Source organism: Mus musculus, chromosome 4, assembly GCF_000001635.26.
Source record: "Mus musculus strain C57BL/6J chromosome 4, GRCm38.p6 C57BL/6J".
Taxonomy (NCBI): domain Eukaryota; kingdom Metazoa; phylum Chordata; class Mammalia; order Rodentia; family Muridae; genus Mus; species Mus musculus.
This window is the reverse complement of record NC_000070.6, coordinates 154,066,775-154,084,031: the sequence shown is the minus strand read 5'-3', so window position 1 is coordinate 154,084,031 and position 17,257 is coordinate 154,066,775. Positions and strand designations below refer to the sequence as shown.

The 17,257-nt window shown below is 53.6% G+C and overlaps 1 protein-coding gene across 7 annotated transcripts in view; it reads left to right on the top strand.

The window, feature by feature from the left end:
• Positions 1–17,257, top strand: part of Trp73 (transformation related protein 73) — an 83,627-nt gene that overhangs the window by 55,844 nt on the left and 10,526 nt on the right. For 5 of the 7 annotated variants that reach the window (NM_001126331.1, NM_001126330.1, NM_011642.4 and 2 more), the window contains 3 exons: positions 2,461–2,703; positions 16,269–16,455; positions 16,907–17,022. In NM_001126331.1, coding sequence (NP_001119803.1) covers positions 2,461–2,703; positions 16,269–16,455; positions 16,907–17,022 — 546 coding nt within the window. Of the gene's footprint in view, positions 1–2,062; positions 2,163–2,460; positions 2,704–16,268; positions 16,456–16,906; positions 17,023–17,257 lie in introns of those variants that run through there. The other 2 variants (XM_006538722.4, XM_006538723.2) reach the window with 2 other exon arrangements.

Below are 17,257 nucleotides of genomic sequence, written 5' to 3'. Positions count from 1 at the left end.
TCTGCTGGATTCTCAGAGGCTCAGGGTACAGAGGTCACAGTAGTGGCAAGAGCCAGCACTCGGGGTTCGAGAGATGGCTCAGTGGCTAAGAGCATTTACTTCCTTTACAGAGGACACAAGTTCGGTTCCTAGCACTCACACGGCAGCTCACAACCACCCATAACTCCAGTTCTGGGGGGTCTGATGCCCTCTCCGTAATTGATCTGGGGATCACACTCTGTGTCCGCAGCCAGGCTTGACCACCCATACTTAGTAAGCCAAATGCCACACTAGGAAGTGGGACAAAGAGAGCCACTCAAGTTTGGCTTCGGGGTCCAAAGTGAGAGTGAAACTTAAGCTGAGGACCAAGAAGTTGCTCATCTAACACTGGGTCAAGGTGTGGGGCAGCCCACTGGTGACCCATCACTGCAGTTTAGTTTCAGTGGGGGCAAGGCATTAGAACTCTGTGAAGTCTCTTTCTGAGAGACAATCTTCCCTTTTGGGGCCTTTCCCTTCTCCAAGTAGGAGATTCTTGGAGGGAAACTCCCATTTCTTTGGGGTCCGTTGTTTTAAACTCCCATACTCAGACACAAGTTTAGATTACCTTCATTTCTACCAATCCTCTTACACCTTTCTGGCCTGCTTCTGCACAGGACACAAGTGTGCTGCACATACACGCATCCAGGCAAATACTCATACATGTAAATTTAAAAAAATCTTAAAACAAAACAAAACAAACAACCAGGGCTGGAGAGATGGCTTAGAGGTTAAGAGCACTAGATGCTCTCTTCCAGAGGTCCTGAGTTCAATTCCCAGCAACCACATGGTGGCTCACAACCATCTATAATGTGATCTGGTGCCCTCTTCTGGCCTGTAGGCATACATGCAGGCAGAACACTGTATACATAATAAATTAATAAATCTTTTTAGAACAAACAAGCAAATAAACCAACAAACTAGACTGTTACTTGCCCTTTGCACGCTCAGCTTTTTCTACTGTCTCCTGAGCTGCTCTCCCTCCTGCTGGGCGGTCCTTAGTAGGACCCTTCCTTCTGTATCAGCTTCCTTGACTCTGACCTAACCCCAAAAACTCCTGTCAAGGGTTCACAGTGGACCACTGAGGCCTTGTCTTCTCTGGCCACCTCCTGCAACCATCCTCCATCCTGGACTGAGGCACAGGAGGGGCTGAGCACAAGGTCCCCAGCAGAGAGAGACCCGTGGCATGGGGCAGTGTCCAGTCCAGGCCTTGGGTCTTAGCCTCCCTTGTTGTCTGCAAACACTTCTTGTTCTGAGGCTTAGAGGAGGCAGGCTGGTGGCAGGAGATATATGTGCAGAGGTTCCAAGGCCTCTCTGAAGAGGGCAATGGGGTAAAAGGGGGCACTTTGCTCTGAGATCACACTTCCGCGTGATCTAGTCTCCCGTAGATTGCTGGTCAATTGGACCTGCTCATTCCTGCCTCACACCTTTGGGCCCCTCTTCTGTGATGTGGGGACAAGGACAGTGCCCACCTCAGGCCTGCGGGAATCCATCTGAGCTTGAGGGAAGGTTCGTCAGCACAGACAGGATCGATTAAGCATCTACACTTAGGGACCCATTCTGCACAGCCATTGGGTAGTCTTCCCCAAATCCTGCTTGCCATCTCTGGACGTGGACTGGGTAGTCCTCCCATTGATAATTTGTTGAAACACCCAAGGAAGGAAGGTGAGACTTCCTTAAAGCTCCTAGGGAAGGCTGACTTGTCCTGGGGTCCCAAGGACAGAGAAAGAGGGTTCCCAGAGCTCAGGTTCCTTGAATATGTGATTTAGGGGAAGGACTGGGCTGCCTGGGCTAGCCTGAGAACCAGCAGGGATGCTGGGAGGAGCTACCAACCCTGGAGGCCTGGGGAAGGCTTTGTAATGGAGATAAAGTCAGTTTAAATAAATTCCTCTGGAGGCTGTCACTTAGATCTCTGGTGGCTGAGCAGCCTTGGCGGAGTCCATCACTTAGAGGGCTGTATCTAAGAATCCTGCCTTCCAGGGCACCCATGCTCTAAATCCTGCTGTACCCCCACCCCACCCTTGCAGCCAGCATCCAGGCTCTCAGGTCTATGTGAGCACTCCAGCCTCTGGGCTGACCTGGGAGCATGGTGGTACCCACAGGGGTCTCCGGCTGGGAACTTTCCCAACCAAACAGCTCCCTTCCAGGTAGGTGTGCAAAGCCCCAATCCACCTTGCTGGCAGCTGGGTGGATCCCAAGAAGCCCTGGCACCCGGGAGGCGGACGGAGAGGGGCAGGCAGGAGAGGTGAATGTGCGTTTATCCCAACACAAGTAGTGGCCTGTTGGGGTGGGGTGGGGGCCCCAGGAAATATTTGGGATGACTTGGAGCCCGCTGGCCCTTTAAGGCTCCTGTAACAAGACACCTCCCCGACGGGACAGAAGCGGTAGCTGGGGCTTCCACCTTAGCCCTTGTTTCTCCCCTCCCACCTCCCCCTTCCTTGCCAGGCCCAGTTCAATTTGCTCAGCAGTGCCATGGACCAGATGGGCAGCCGTGCGGCCCCGGCGAGCCCCTACACCCCGGAGCACGCCGCCAGCGCGCCCACCCACTCGCCCTACGCGCAGCCCAGCTCCACCTTCGACACCATGTCTCCGGCGCCTGTCATCCCTTCCAATACCGACTACCCCGGCCCCCACCACTTCGAGGTCACCTTCCAGCAGTCGAGCACTGCCAAGTCGGCCACCTGGACAGTGAGTAGCCGTGTTGCCAGTGGATGCGTGAAGGGAGGGCAGCGGGGTTGAGTGCCACGGTCCTGGTACTGAGGACTGAATGAGCACACAGGCTGTCCACATGGGGTTCCCACCTGGCCAGAGCCAGGAGGAGCATCGAGCAGGAGGCGGGCCCTGGGGCTGGGCAGTGTGGGTGTGGCCACCCCTTGGACTTGTGGCCAGAGTCAGCCAGCCTCCCACTGAGTCCGGAAAGGTCAGAGTGTTGTTGCCAGTGAGGTCCATGGGGCAGGAAGAGTGGCCGGGTTTTCTATACTCAGTGCCTTGAAATTGGTCTGGTCCTGAACTTCTGCTGAAAGTGTTGGGAGCCCACAGGGGCCCACCCGTTTGCTAGTTGTGGGTTTGTGTTTTGCCCTCATATCTCTCTGTGCATTGGCTTGGGACTGGCTCTCCAGGTGCTGGGGGCTCTGGTCCTTTCCCTGGTGCCTCCAGGAACAACCTGGCATGTGGCTGGGATTAGCAGATGTTGACAAAGTCCCACCTGTACACTTGCTGAGAGTTGGGCAGACAGCTAAGTACTTTGACTTGCCCAAGGTGGAGTCTGTGCCCATTTCACAGTCAGGGAAGCTGAGGTATGAAAAGGGAAAGCAGTTTGCTCAAGTTATGCAGAAAGTGAGTAGATGCTGGACTGGGGACACATGGCCGTGAGTGTTCTTACCCACTGAGCACCCAGGCTCTCTGTGGGAGATGGGGCTGCAGGAAGAGCAGACTGGGACTTCAGAACGCTGGTCTGGGCACACAGGACATTGGGTAGGAAGGGCAGCCCTAGAGCCATCCAGGTCTCCATACCCAGCTAAGTCTGAGTAGAGGGAACCCTGAGCCTGGGACAGTAGGAGGTGCACTGAGGGATGTTAAGTCATCCACCCACTCTCTCCAGGGAGCAGCTGGAGATGCAGCCATCCACGCAGTGCAAGCTCTATCTCACTCTCCTCCAGCGGCTCTTTAAAAACTAACTCCCACAGTGTGGCTCTCACATTCTCTTTGGAGACTGAAGAGCTGGACAGAGCCAGACCTTGTAGGTGGCCACCGGTGATCAGCTGTGCCTGACTGGCTCTGGTTTCAGGCTTTGACCTCCTAGAGTTTCTTTTACCTACTGTTCTGGTGGGCTCCCCAGTCACTAGACCATCACCAATTGAATGCTCAGCCCAGCTGCTGGAGCTCTGAGGGGCTTCAGTGGGCCGAGAGGGTCTGGGTACCTGTGGTGCTCCATCCCGAGTCACTGTGGGCCAGTGTGCTCCACTCTCCGTGACCACAAATTATTGGAAGGCACTGAGGTCAGGAGGTCTGAATGAGACAGGAATGGTAGAGTACACAGCTGTTACTCCTGTCCTGGGACAGTGGAGGAAACCATCTAACATGGCCTCCTGAAGTTGGTCTTTGTGTAGAACTACCTGCTAAAGGCCTCCTCTTCTGCACTGTCTGTAGTTTTGGGGGTTGAAGGGGACCTAGGCTCTTCCTCCACCCAAGCTGAGTGACCTAGGGTCAGGTCAGGAAGCCCAGGAGACACATGGGTACCTACCTCAGTCACAGCGGGCTCTCTACGCTGCTCTTCTACTTCCAATGCATTCCCTAGCTCCATCTTAGAGTGAGGCGGGGTCCTGTCTGTCATAAAGATCTGGTGATGCTGTATGTGGGATTGCCTCCCTTCCTCTTCCTTGCCAGAGAGTGTTGATGAGGTCGCTCTTTGCCGTGCCTATGGGCTCAGGTGCCTCTGATGGTCAGGGCTGGTCTTTGACAGGGGTGACAGTGCCCACTCTACTGAATTCTTCCTCCCATTTGGGTCCTGTGCAGTCCCCTCTGAGGCACTGGACATCAAGCGTCCCATGATGGCCTGTGTTCCTGCTGCTCTGCTCTAACTGTCCCCAGGGGTTAGTCTGCTCAGACTGGCCAGACATACCAAAGATCAGGGAAGGCTTGGCCTCCCAACCCAACTTCCACCCAGGACCAGGGCAGCAGAGCTGAGCTGTCAGGCAGGAGGATGCTACTGCCAGCCCCCTCCCGGCCCTGTCACACAGGGGCAGAGGTGGGACCAACATTGATAATGAGATTTTTGGCACCTCGGCGATCTGGGAGCAGACACCCAAGGGTTTTTCTCGATGCTGAGAGAAGGGACTGGCAGCAGCTGCTCTCAGCTCTGGGGGTCCAACTGTGTGGGTGCTGCCCAGACTTGCCACCGAGGCCCCTGCCACGCCACCGGCTGGTAACTGATAGATAATTCATATTTTTCTCAAGTACTATTCCATATTGACTGCTGCCCCCATTCCTCTCAGATTGGCAAAAACATGCTCACTGGCCTCTAAGTGACCACAGCTGTTAATGGGGCCTTTGGTCTTGCCATTGCTGAAGCCACTGTGGGACTCTCTGACCCCAAAGGATCTACTTACTTGTCCTGACCAACTTCCCTTAGCCTGAAAATCTGCTGGTGCAATAAGAGGTCTGGGACCTTAGAGTGTGACCCTGCATGTATGAACACATACGTGTATATATACATGCACAAGGTCCCATATGCCCGGACACCTAGGTACACAGGTGTGTGTTATGCATACATGTATATACCTATGAGCACACATGGGTGTAAATATATATGTGCTCAGGGGCCTATATATATGGATACACAGATGCACTCACATATACCTGTAAACATGCCGGCATGTGTGTACATATGCACACACATACACATGCCAACAGATGAGCATGTGAACATGCATGCTAATCTCCCTGGTTGCTGCCTGGGGGACAGCTGGTCTCAGGAGTCCCTCAGTGGAGGAGGAAGTGGGACAAGGTCCTTTACATATCCAAACAGCAAGATGGGTTCCCTGCTGCTGTCTAGCGCCAGCTCAGCCCCTTCACCCTGGCTTTGCCTTGCTGAGAGAGACGGCTCTTTTCAGTATTGGAGACATTGAGAGACAGAGTTCTGTGGTTAGGCAAGAGGACCCGTGTGGATGGATGGTAACCCTGGCCTGGTATGATGTCTGTAGAACACCAAGGGCAGGCTGTGACACCGCCAGCCTACTACAGAGGCAGCTGCAGAGGAGCCCAAGAGTGAGGGCGCGCTCATGAATGGCTTGACTGCCTGAGAGCATTACAGATAGACAGACAGACAGACAGCCTGGACATAGTCTTAAGTGACCTTCAGGTGAAGCTGCCTTCAACCTGTGTGTGTGTGTGTGTGTGTGTGTGTGTGTGTGTATGTCTGTCTGTCTGTCTTTATGTCTGTCTATGCTTATCTGTCCTGAGAGAGAGAGCCCCTACCTACCCACCCACCCACCCACCCACCCAGCCAGGCAGCAGCCCCTGGAGGGAAGCACAAAGCCTCTGTGAGGGATTCTTAGGGAGGACAGGGCTGAGTCAACACTAATGGATTTGGAGCAAACTTTCCAGCCCCTCGGAGGTTTGCAAAGCACAAGAATAGAGGAGGTGTCCCGACATGATTGTGGTATCAATTGCGTTATCCTAAAAGTTTATGGAATGCATAAATGGAATTAATACCTTTTACTGGCACGGGGAGCAATTATGTATATTTAAAGCCCAGAGAAGAGTTCTAACAATGTTTATTGTGGAGATGAAACGTGAATTATTAGGGGAAACAAGAGCACTTATGGAGAAATCGCAGCAATTGCTCATATTGTGTCTAGCTTTGCCGGAGAGAATGGGCTGCCAGTAGGCTGGCTCCGGCTTGGTCTGAGCAGGGTACCTGCACCGGAGATGTATGTCTGCTCTCTCCATCCACTAGTGGTCTAAAGGACTTTGGTCCCCAGGAGGCACAGAATCTAGCCTGGAGACTCTGAACTCCTGAATCCAACTGCAGCTCGACACTGGCAGGCTGGTCCCTGTGTCTAAGGGTGCTCCCTCCCCAGCTGAGTGGTCACATCACATACCTCAGGGTTCTAGCAGGGGACAGGAGACAGGGCACCTTGGAGGACAGGACTCTATCCTGTGATGCTGAGATGCAGGGCAGGGCTCAGTCCAGCAGGGGAAATGTACCATGAATCAACAATAGGAAATGAAGGAGGGGTGTTCCATAGGTCTGACTGGCCTCCTCATCTTGGAGGTTGGTCACTTCTAGAACGTTCTAATCAGAAACCATTTATGAATCTACCCAGGGAGGATGGTGGGCAGATAGTGTGTCTCTCGGCCAGCACAGTGCTAAGGAACAAGCCAGGCCCCCCTTTTTGAGGCAAGCAGGCGGGCCTCTGGGCATCAGAGCCTCCTTGCTCCTGCTCACAGAGCTCCTAGGATCCCAGAACCACTCCTAGGGAACTTGGAGCAGTGGGCAGGGCAGAGAGAAAGAGAGTTCCTCAAACTCTTGGGATATGCTGTTGGGTTCACCATTTTGTTTCTGCCCTTTGCTGATGGGTGACCTGCCCTTGACCGGCCCTCCGAGATCCTCTTCTGTAAAGTGGGAAAGGAGGTATACATGCCTACTGCAGGCCGAGGGATGGCACCTGGGGTCCCGAGATGCCCATTCGGGTCGGGTCTCTATCCCCTCTCCTGTAAAGTTCTCCCCAGTGTGGCATGAGCAGATGTGAGACAGTCTGAGGAAGGGTCAGCTCTAGGCCTTCCAGAGTCACACCAGTTCTCCTGAGGGGAGGACCGGGGAGTGAACCAGGAACACACTCCCAGTACACACAGCCAGCCCTGAAAAATGGACAGTTCTTTGTAATGTGTGAATTAGCACTCAATCCTCCATTGACAGCACCCCCCCCCCAAACCACAGGGGATAGAGGCCAGTGTGGGAGTGTCCATGGTAGGTTAAAGCTGGTCAGGAGTTGGCTAACACTGCCAGGTGAGATCCAGGTGAGTTGAATGTTGCTTACCTGGGCCCTCCAGGCTGGTGGTAGGCTCTAGGGAAACCACCTGAAATGTATTAGACTCCATCCTGTGCCCTGAAGGCTCAGGCCCTGTCACCTCCTCTTAGGAAAAGGTCACAGCCACATCCAGGACCTCTTGCTCTTATATGAGTTAGAATATTCTAGGCTTTGAGAGCTGTAAGTCAGGGTCCTGCAACCACCACTTATCAGTGCAAGAAGCCAAGGTGGGCTAAGACTGGCGCTCTGAGATCGGATAACCGGGTTCTAGGTCCGGCTGTGCGGTACACCTGAAGGTAGAGATGCTCTTTGGAAAAATTGTTGGTGTGGTAGGTAAGGCAGAAACCATTCAGTGACCCAAATCCCACGCCTGTGTCTGCCTCTCACCTCTGTCTGTGATAGGTCAGCTCTCATGGTGCTGAACCTGGGGAGGGTGAGATGGGCTGTGCCGCGCTCTGCACCTGGGCCTGGTTCCAGGGAGGCTCTCACTAGCTTTGCTCAGTACAAGATCAGAGATTTAGACCCCAGAGTGTCCCTGTCCTATAGTTCCAATAAAGATGTTTAAAGTTCAATGACAACTTATATTTTAAGGAGCTATTGCCTACAGCACTGAAGACTGGCTCTTTCAAACATGCACACGCATATATGCACATACACACACTCAGGTACATGCACACACACATTAACACACACACTCATGCACACACATACACACACTCATGGCACACACACACTCATGCACACACATACACACATACACACACACACTCAGGTACATGCACACACACATTCACACACACACACTCATGCACACACACACATACACACACACACACACTCAGGTATATACACACACATTCACACACACTCATGCACACACATACACACACACATGGCACACACACACTCATGCACACACATACACACACACACACACACACACACACACACACACACGCGCACTCACGCACGCACGCACCTTGCCTCCCTGGCTCCTGGCTATCACTAGCCCCTGAGACTGTATGGAAAGTCACAGGTCCTTAGAGAAGGAGCTGGCTAAGATGAGTGTTTAGAAGGGTCACAGCTGGAGCGGAATGTGTGACTGCCCTGAGATACCCTTGCAATCTCAAGCTGATGAGGTTGATCCCGACTGTGGAAGCTACAGCTGGGGATGGGGTAGGGACTTCACCACTGACAGCCAACAGGGGATCCATACTGTGCACAGAGCAGGCTGGCTACCAGCCTCGCTGTGGGTTCCTGTACTGGACGGTCCTGTGACCTGCACCCCAGCCCTAATCACAGGTGGGAGAGGCTGATGGCTGGTGGCCAGAGGAGAGGCTACTCAGGACTGCCTGAAGGAGTGGCCAAGGCACAGCTCTCCTGCTGGCTGGGTCAGGAAGAAGGGCAGCAGGGGCCCCTTTGAACTCACAGGGAAGGTGAGCCTATGGTTCTTTGGATCTGGTCACAGACTGTTCTCAGACTACACTCTTTTCTTCCTGAAGTCCCCAGATGGGTCCTGGGTCCTGGAAAAAGATTAGATGTCCAAGTTAGGGCTGGAGTGACGGAGGTGACAGGGCCTCCTAGGAATATCTCTGAAACCCCTGACAGTGGCCTTCTGGAGCTGGAGCATCATACAGCAAAGGAGGTCAGCCGCACCCAGCCAACCAGCCACCTGGAGCCTCCATCCCCCCCATGACTTGATGTCAGGGGAGACACTTCCCAGTAAGACCAGGGCAGGCCAGGTTCCCCCACCCCCACCCCGCCCCTGCCTGGCAGCTTCCTCACCCCCCAGGAACACAACCCCAGCCCAGAGCTGCCTGTCTTTCCTGCCTTTGGTGTTCTACTTGGTCACCTGACTGTCCTCTTAACCAGCCTATCTGGATCCTGATCTCTGGTCTCTGACCTGGTAAGTCTGATGGAAATGAAAGACCAAAGATGGAGGTGTCGGGTCTTGAGAAGACAAAACCAAACTGGAACTCACTTCTAAGACTTCTATGACCCCCTCATCCCCAAAGGTGGTTCTCAACCTTCCTTTAACACAGTTCCTCATGCTGTGGTGGCCCCCAACCATAAAATTACCTTTATTGCTATTTTGTAACTATAATTTTGCATGGGGTAAGGTGAGGTGGGGAAGGAAGTAAGAGACAAGATGGAGAAAGGATGTGAGTCTCCCAGTCCTCTCTGGCTCTGCTCTCTCTGGGCACCATCTCCAAGTACCTCCTCACTCCTAGCTGTCCAGGAGCTGACCAAGCCCTGTCCTTTGGGATTTGTACAGACACTTCATTATGTAGCCATGATTAGTCTCCTGACATTCGGGACCTGATTGACCTTCATCCTCTGTGCTCCGTCCCAAAGGCTGGGGCTGAGGGGTCACACATACTAACTGGATCTTTTCATCAGGGGTGCTCAGGAAAGCAGCCCCCAGCCCTCAGCCCCCAGCCCCCAGCCCCCAGGCCCCAGCCCTCAGCCCCCAGCCCCCATCCCCCAGCCCTCAGCCTTCAGCCTCCAGGCCCCAGTCCCCAGCCCTCAGCCCCCAGCCCCCAGCCCCCAGCCCTCAGCCCTCAGCCCCCAGTCCCCAGCCCCCAGCCCTTAGCCCCCAGCCCTCATCCAGTCATTAGCATGTAAAAGAGCAACTGTTGCTTGGCAGTCCTCTAGATTTTATGAGCATTTTACCAGAAACCCGAGGTCTACAGCCAATGCAATGCAACCTCTGATTACTGCTCTACCCCCAGCTCAGCTGGCAACTTTTAGAAACAAAATTCTAGTTCCTAAAATGTCCAGGTGAAGGGTCAGAGTAGGCACCTTACAGAGAAAGCAGCACAGACCGGGCCCATGTTATTCCTTTGGTCTCTATGTAAAGCCATCAGCTGCAGAGCTATGTAGAGCAGCCTCCCAAATTCCCAACCACTACCTTCTCCCTCTCTGAGATGAGACTACCAGGCCCTCACACATCAGCTCCTCCGCCTGGGGCAGAAACTACTGGAAGGTTCTCTGCTCCTGCCAAGGATAAATGGGCTCCAAACCCCATGACCTGGGACCCTCTGACTTCCCAGTCTTAGTGCAAAAAAAAAAAAAAAGAAAGAAAGAAAGAAAGAAAGAAAGAAAGAAAGAAAGAAGGAGGGGGGAGGGGCTGGAGAGATGGCTCAGCAGTTAAGAGCATTGACTGCTCTTCCGCAGGTCCCGAGTTCAAATCCCAGCAACCACATGGTGGCTCACAACCATCTGTAATGAGATCTGAGACCCTCTTCTGGGGTGTCTGAAGACAGCTACAGTGTACTTACATATAATAAATAAATAACTCTTTAAAAAAGAGAGAGAGAAAGAAAGAGAGAGAGAGAGAGAGAGAGAGAGAGAGAAAGAAAGAAAGAAAGAAAGAAAGAAAGAAAGAAAGAAAGAAAGAAAGAAAAGCACTCTGTCTCCCAGGCCACCAAGGTGCCCATATGGCTCTTGCTTGCCTGTTTGAGATCTTGCTCAAGGGTCGGGGGTGGGGAGCAGGTTACTCAGCTCCTGAGGGGTGCCCCAGCTAGCTCCTGGCCAACCTCTCTGTAGGGGAACAGACTATGGCCTTCCACTCACAGAGCAATCAGTCAGACTTCACATCTGCCTCCCGGAGTGTCCTTTATCTTCTTTCAGACCGCTGTTCTTTAGGAACAACTACAGCCTCTTTCCTGCACACTTGGCAGGGGCAGGCACTGGGGCCTCCAATGATGTGTTTATAGAACATGGAGCCTCCTTGCCCTCAGCCTGCATCCTGGCTTGATGGTGCCAGTCCGGTGACGGTTACCCGAGCATCATTCCCTCCCTAAGGTTCTATCGGGGCTCCCTAAGCTGTGCAAGAGCTCACCCCTGCTCTCAGGTGCTCCCTGAATGACCGAATAATTGAACAATGTAAATTGTGCGAGTCAAGGCCAAGATGTACCCACAAAGGGGCTGCCCCAGGACCTCTTCTTGGATGATAGGATCCATAGGTTGCTCCTCTCGCAGTGGCATTTCTCCAAGAGAAACGAAAACATGGTGGGGAGTCATATTCAGGGGCTGTGGACCTGGGTTCCTCCAGATTTGAGAGATCAGACTGAGTCTACCAGACCTGTGCCCTGCTCTGTGGATCTGCCCTAGGAAGAGTAAAAGCCTGTGATCCCAGAGATGATTCTCAAAGGGGTCTACGGCCTCAGAGATCAGAAACTCTCACACACACGTATACACACACACACACACACACACACACACACACACACACACACACACACAAAGTGGGCTACAAAAAAAAGTATTTTTAAAAAGCCCCCACCACAGCCTTTCGTTCTGAATCTGTCCTAACAGATTCACCCAAGCTGGTTAACGGTATTTGCGGTTTGCAAGATACTACATGTCCCGGGAAAATGACAGACAAGTTATTATCACCTTCCCACTGTCCTCCTGCCCAAACCTGCCTGTGCCGGGCACCCAGCTGCCGGGAGCGGGTGCGAGGAAATTAACAGCCCTGTGCCGCGCCCGCCCCCGCCCGCCCTCTCACCCACCACCCTGCACCGGTCCTGCCAGGCTAGGGGCTTCCAGCCAGGCCCGGCCCATCTTGGACTGTGGCGGGGGGGGGGGGGTGGGGGGTGGCGGGGGGGGTGGCGAGGGGGGGCGCGGGGGGGGGAGGGAGGGAGAGAAGGAGGAGGAGGGGTCAGGATAGCAGCCGTGGCAGGAGGGACGTCTGCTCCGCTCCGATGTTGGGCAAAGTATTTCCTGCAAGCCCCGCGGAACACACGCATCCGCGCAGGCAAGTCTGGACGGCGCTGTGTCAACAGCCGAAGATAAATAAGATTTTATCAGCTCGGAATCTGTTGAAACACATCCATCTAGCGGTTCTAGGGAAGGAGAGGCAGGAGGAGGGCAGCAGGGAGGAAGCATCCCCACATGACATTCTGGAAACAGAGTCTGACCCTGTGTAGGAAGGGGAGCGCTGGCAACTTCCTAGTCTCCCGGAGACTCGATATCCTGGAGTGTTGTTTTTACCACCTGATCTTCGGAGGTGTGGGAAAGCTTTGGTATCTCTCGCTGAAATTCCCCACCTCTGGCTAAAATGGACTACCACAAACTTAACCTGTGGCCGGGGTGGGGCTGGTAGGTGTGTGCGCCCAAAGCCCCACGATCATTGGATTCAAGACGGCATTCAAGGGTGCAGAAGTGAAGGAGCCATGTATCTTCATGGGCTTGGATTTTCCTTCCACCCTGACCGGGTGGGAGACGTGTCCCACCAGAGATGACTCTCTCAACTCTGATTCTTTCTCTGAGAGGAGACAGCCTTTCCGCAGCTGCTGAGTTGGTACCAGGGACAGCTCCAGGCGCTTTAAGCTCCTCCCCAGGGTGGGGCATTCAGTGGCTCATCCTTACCAGCCCGGCTACTCTGCAACTATCCTTAGCTTTCCCTAGACCTCCTAGGGTCCCACTCCAGGCCATGGAAAACAGTGCCACCTTCTGGGGAGGAGGGTCAGGCCTCAGCTACCTCTGACCACACCTTGGTAGTGTTAGTGCATGGTTTGGGGTTGTAACCAATTATCCTAGGTCCTCAGAGGACAGGGATGGAAAGGACAATTGCCTTCAGGGTCACAGCAGGGCTCCAGGGATGGGCACTGTGGTCAGGCGAGGTTTGAAGCCTCATTGCTCAGGAGTGGGTGGGTGAGGGGAGCTCTGATGCCCCTCCCTGTGGCTGAGCTGTGCCCTGAGCCTGGCTCCATCCTGATAAGAACACGGAGGTGAAGCTGATGCACCCTTTCTCCCTCCAGGCATGTTTGGGCTTCCCAGGAATGTGGCCTTAGGCACCATTACACCTGACTTGCTCCCAGCCCATCTTGGCTCCTGCCTTGGTGGGTCTATGACCCCCTCTTAGGTCATTGTTCATGAGCTAGAGCACTGGAGGGAAAGGTTAACTCTGTAGGAGACTCCAGGTCCATGAGCCCCAGCAGCTGTGCCAACCCACAAATTACCTTACCTGGTAATGAGCAACCATGCTAGAATAAGGGGCCTCTGACCTTGCTGGCTCTCTACCACACAGCTGGCATCTGGGGGTTGAGTGGTAAGTCAGTGGTAGACAAACCTGGCAGGTGGTCCAATTTAGGGGAATCCAGCCTGAATTCCTGAGCCAGAACAGGGAGCCAAGGGCCAGCCTTCAAAGGCTAATCTCCTTTTTCCGCCCCTGGTGACTTTGGTCTCAGTGTCTCCCCAACCCACTGTGGGCAAGGCCTGTTTCATGGGGGTGTTGGCCACCTCCACCCCTCAGTCTATTTTCTTTAGGTAGCTAGGCCTCACAAACAATGGGCACTCGGGAGATGTTTGGTAATGCTTGGGACTGTCACCTTTACCAGGAAGTTGCCTGATTGGCCTCAGGTTGAGTCTCTCTGAGCTCAGGATGAGCTGGGTTCCCTTCACCGTTAGGCCTTTGCAATTGTCTGAGCCTGGGGCTTGCTGGGAAACCTTCATTTGTGGATAAGCAAGAGCCCAGGGCACTTCACTGTCACTGTATATGAATTTACTTAATGTCGGGAGGGGCACCTCGCACTGTGAACTTCATGCCACCCCGTGTCCTTCCTAGGGAGCCACAGTAATTACAGAGCTAGTGTGCTTTTTACCAAGTGCAGGCTGTAGACCCCCAACACCTGCAGGCTGCTGCTGCTGCTGAAGGACAGGTGTGTGTGTGTAGCTGTTTATTGGCCTTTCCCCAGGGAACCAGCTACTCCTGCTACTCTGTCCCCAGCCTGCACAGATGGAGACCAGGCTGCAGTGTACTAACTTGAGGAGAGGCCGTTGCAAAAAACCAAAGCCCAGATTTGGATGTGCAGAGGTCAGGTGTACCCTGTCCAAGTCTCAGAGTCCCCCATGTATCCTGGGGATGAGGCTGTGGCTCCTTCCTCCAGAATGTTAGGATGAGGATCCCACACACCAGCAGACAGTGGTCACCCCCCCTCCCGAAAGTCACACCAACCTGCTGGTGTGGCCATTAGCTCTCCCTCAGCTGCTCCCCCTCTTAGGCTCTCTCAGCTTTTCAAAACAGTCCCTGAAGCCTTCTGTGGGGTCCCTATAGTGAGTATCTCTTGCTTTTTAAACAGGAGGGAAGGGACTATGTCATGGCGCCTCTCCCTGCCCTCCCTTCATTGCATTTGCCTATGGTATATGCTATTTCTGCATACTCCATTGTGGAGAACCATAAGCTATATAGGGTTAGGGTGGTCAGAATCCCCCACTGTCCCTTGCAAAGGAAAGATTTGGTGTGTGAGCACCACCTGCCCATTCCTGTTTTGTTAACAGCTTACCATCTCTGGCCTCAGCTTCATTAACTGTCACAAGGGAGCATGGTGTATATAATTCATGTGTGGTGGAGACTTTAGAGTGAAGTGGAGCTTCATAAAAATCCCTTGGGAGCCAGGCGGTGGTGGCACACCCCTTTAATACCAGCACTTGGGAGGCAGAGGCAGGCAGATTTCTGAGTTTGAGGCCAGCCTGGTCTACAAAGTGAGTTCCAGGACAGCCAGGGCTACATAGAGAAACCCTGTCTCGAAAACCAAAAACCAAACCAAACCAAAACAAAACAAAACAAACAAACAAAAAAAAAAAACCCTTGGGAAGAGCTAGAGAGATGGCTCAGAGGTCAAGAGGTCCTGAGTTCAATTCCCGGCAACCACATGGTGTCTCATAACCATCTATAATGAGATCTGGTGCCCTCTCTTCTGGCCTGCAGGAGTACATTCAGACAGAACACTATATACATAATAGATAGATAGATAGATAGATAGATAGATAGATAGATAGATAGATCTTTTAAAACAAAATCACTTGGGAAGGAAGACAAGAGGAGTGAGTCACCAGGGGTTTCAGGAGCCATAGTGAGAGTCAGCTAGCAGGTGAATAAATGGGTATCTTGCTTTTCCAGCCTAGATCAGGCCGCTGGCTGCATAGGTAGGATTTGCAGCATTGAGCCCGTTTGACAAGCTCAGAATTGCATCCTCTGCCTTGCATAGAATAGTCTCACTCTGATTCTGAAACTGACTTGGTCTTGGCAGGGCCAGTACAATCCTTAGAAGAGTGACCTGGGACACGGAGGGGGCGGGGGAGGCATGATGACGTCCCATTGTCCCTGAGAGACATCCTGGCATGACCTCAGGTCCAGTCAGTTTCCAGGATGGGGAAAGCGGGTCTTGCCCCCCACAACAGCTTGGCTGCCTGGACTTGGTGACTTTACTTGGTGGCACAGTGCTGGTGACTGGTCAACAGCATGCAAGGTCTTGCTGGTTCAGAGAGTTCTCCATTGGAGGATAAAGGCAAAGGCAGAAGGGGCAAGCCACCCACCTACTGAGTGATTCTTCTATGCAAGGTAGAAGGATGCAATTCTGAGCTCGTCAAACCACCTCAATGCTGCAAATCCTACCCCTGCAGCCAGTGGCCTGATCCAGGCTGGGAAAGCAAAACTAGGACTGATTCCCACTGACCTCTGACCCACACCCCCAACACTGTCTTACCCTTTGTCATCCTTATGCAACGGTCCACCGCTCGCAGCCTTTGAGATGCAGGTGAGACACATAGCCAGGCAGGTGATGAGCAGGCACCAGGCACGCCCATCTCTACAATCTGAAGCATGCCTGAAGCATCTGGAAGCAGGCCTCATCGGAGCGCTTGGGAAAGGGGTCTTGTGGAAGCATCCGGAACTGAGCTGCCATCTCAACCTGGCCCCCTTCTCTCCTCCAGTACTCCCCACTCTTGAAGAAGTTGTACTGTCAGATTGCTAAGACATGCCCCATCCAGATCAAAGTGTCCACACCACCACCCCCGGGCACGGCCATCCGGGCCATGCCTGTCTACAAGAAGGCAGAGCATGTGACCGACATTGTTAAGCGCTGCCCCAACCACGAGCTTGGAAGGGACTTCAATGAAGGTGAGCCCCCCCTCCCCCTCCCAGCTGTGGGACACTGACCAGAGGCATAGCTGAGAGATGTAGGCCAGTGAGCACAGCGGTAAGCTGCTCTCAACTCTCCCCTCACAGGAACCCACACCCTAGCCCTCTTTCCATTTCCTCAGCTCTGACTACAGTCCAAGAGGCTGATGGTCCAGCAAGGGTGTAGTCTGAGGGACCAGCTGACCTTGGAGAATCTTGTGAAGCATCCCTGCAGTGTCCCTGGTGAAGCCTGTGACACCCCCAGGGTCAGATTATCTGGGGACAGCTTCTGTCCCGCTCAAGGCCACCTAAATGAGGGTTGCACAGCTCTGAGCCTTGCCTGGGACTCTCACGGGGACAAGCCCTGTGGCCTCAGTTCTGCCACACGCCTGGTACAGGGGTATGGGATGGAAGATGGGCCCCTCTCTAAAGCTGTGTCCCCTCCTGGCAGGACAGTCTGCCCCGGCTAGCCACCTCATCCGTGTAGAAGGCAACAACCTCGCCCAGTACGTGGATGACCCTGTCACCGGAAGGCAGAGTGTGGTTGTGCCGTATGAACCCCCACAGGTAGGCGGGGTCCAGGCTGGGATACAAAGCCAACCTTACAGGGTGGGGTTCCCTGGGCCTCTGCTCTGACCTCAGCCTGCCTCTCAGGCCTTTTCCTGACAGTTCATTTCACTGTGGGCAGCGAGCTTGGGCCTGTGCTCAAGCCAACTTTAGCTCTCTGTCTCTCTGTCTGTCTCTCGTCTGTCTGTCTCTGTCTCTGTCTGTCTCTCGTCTGTCTGTCTGTCTGTCTGTCTGT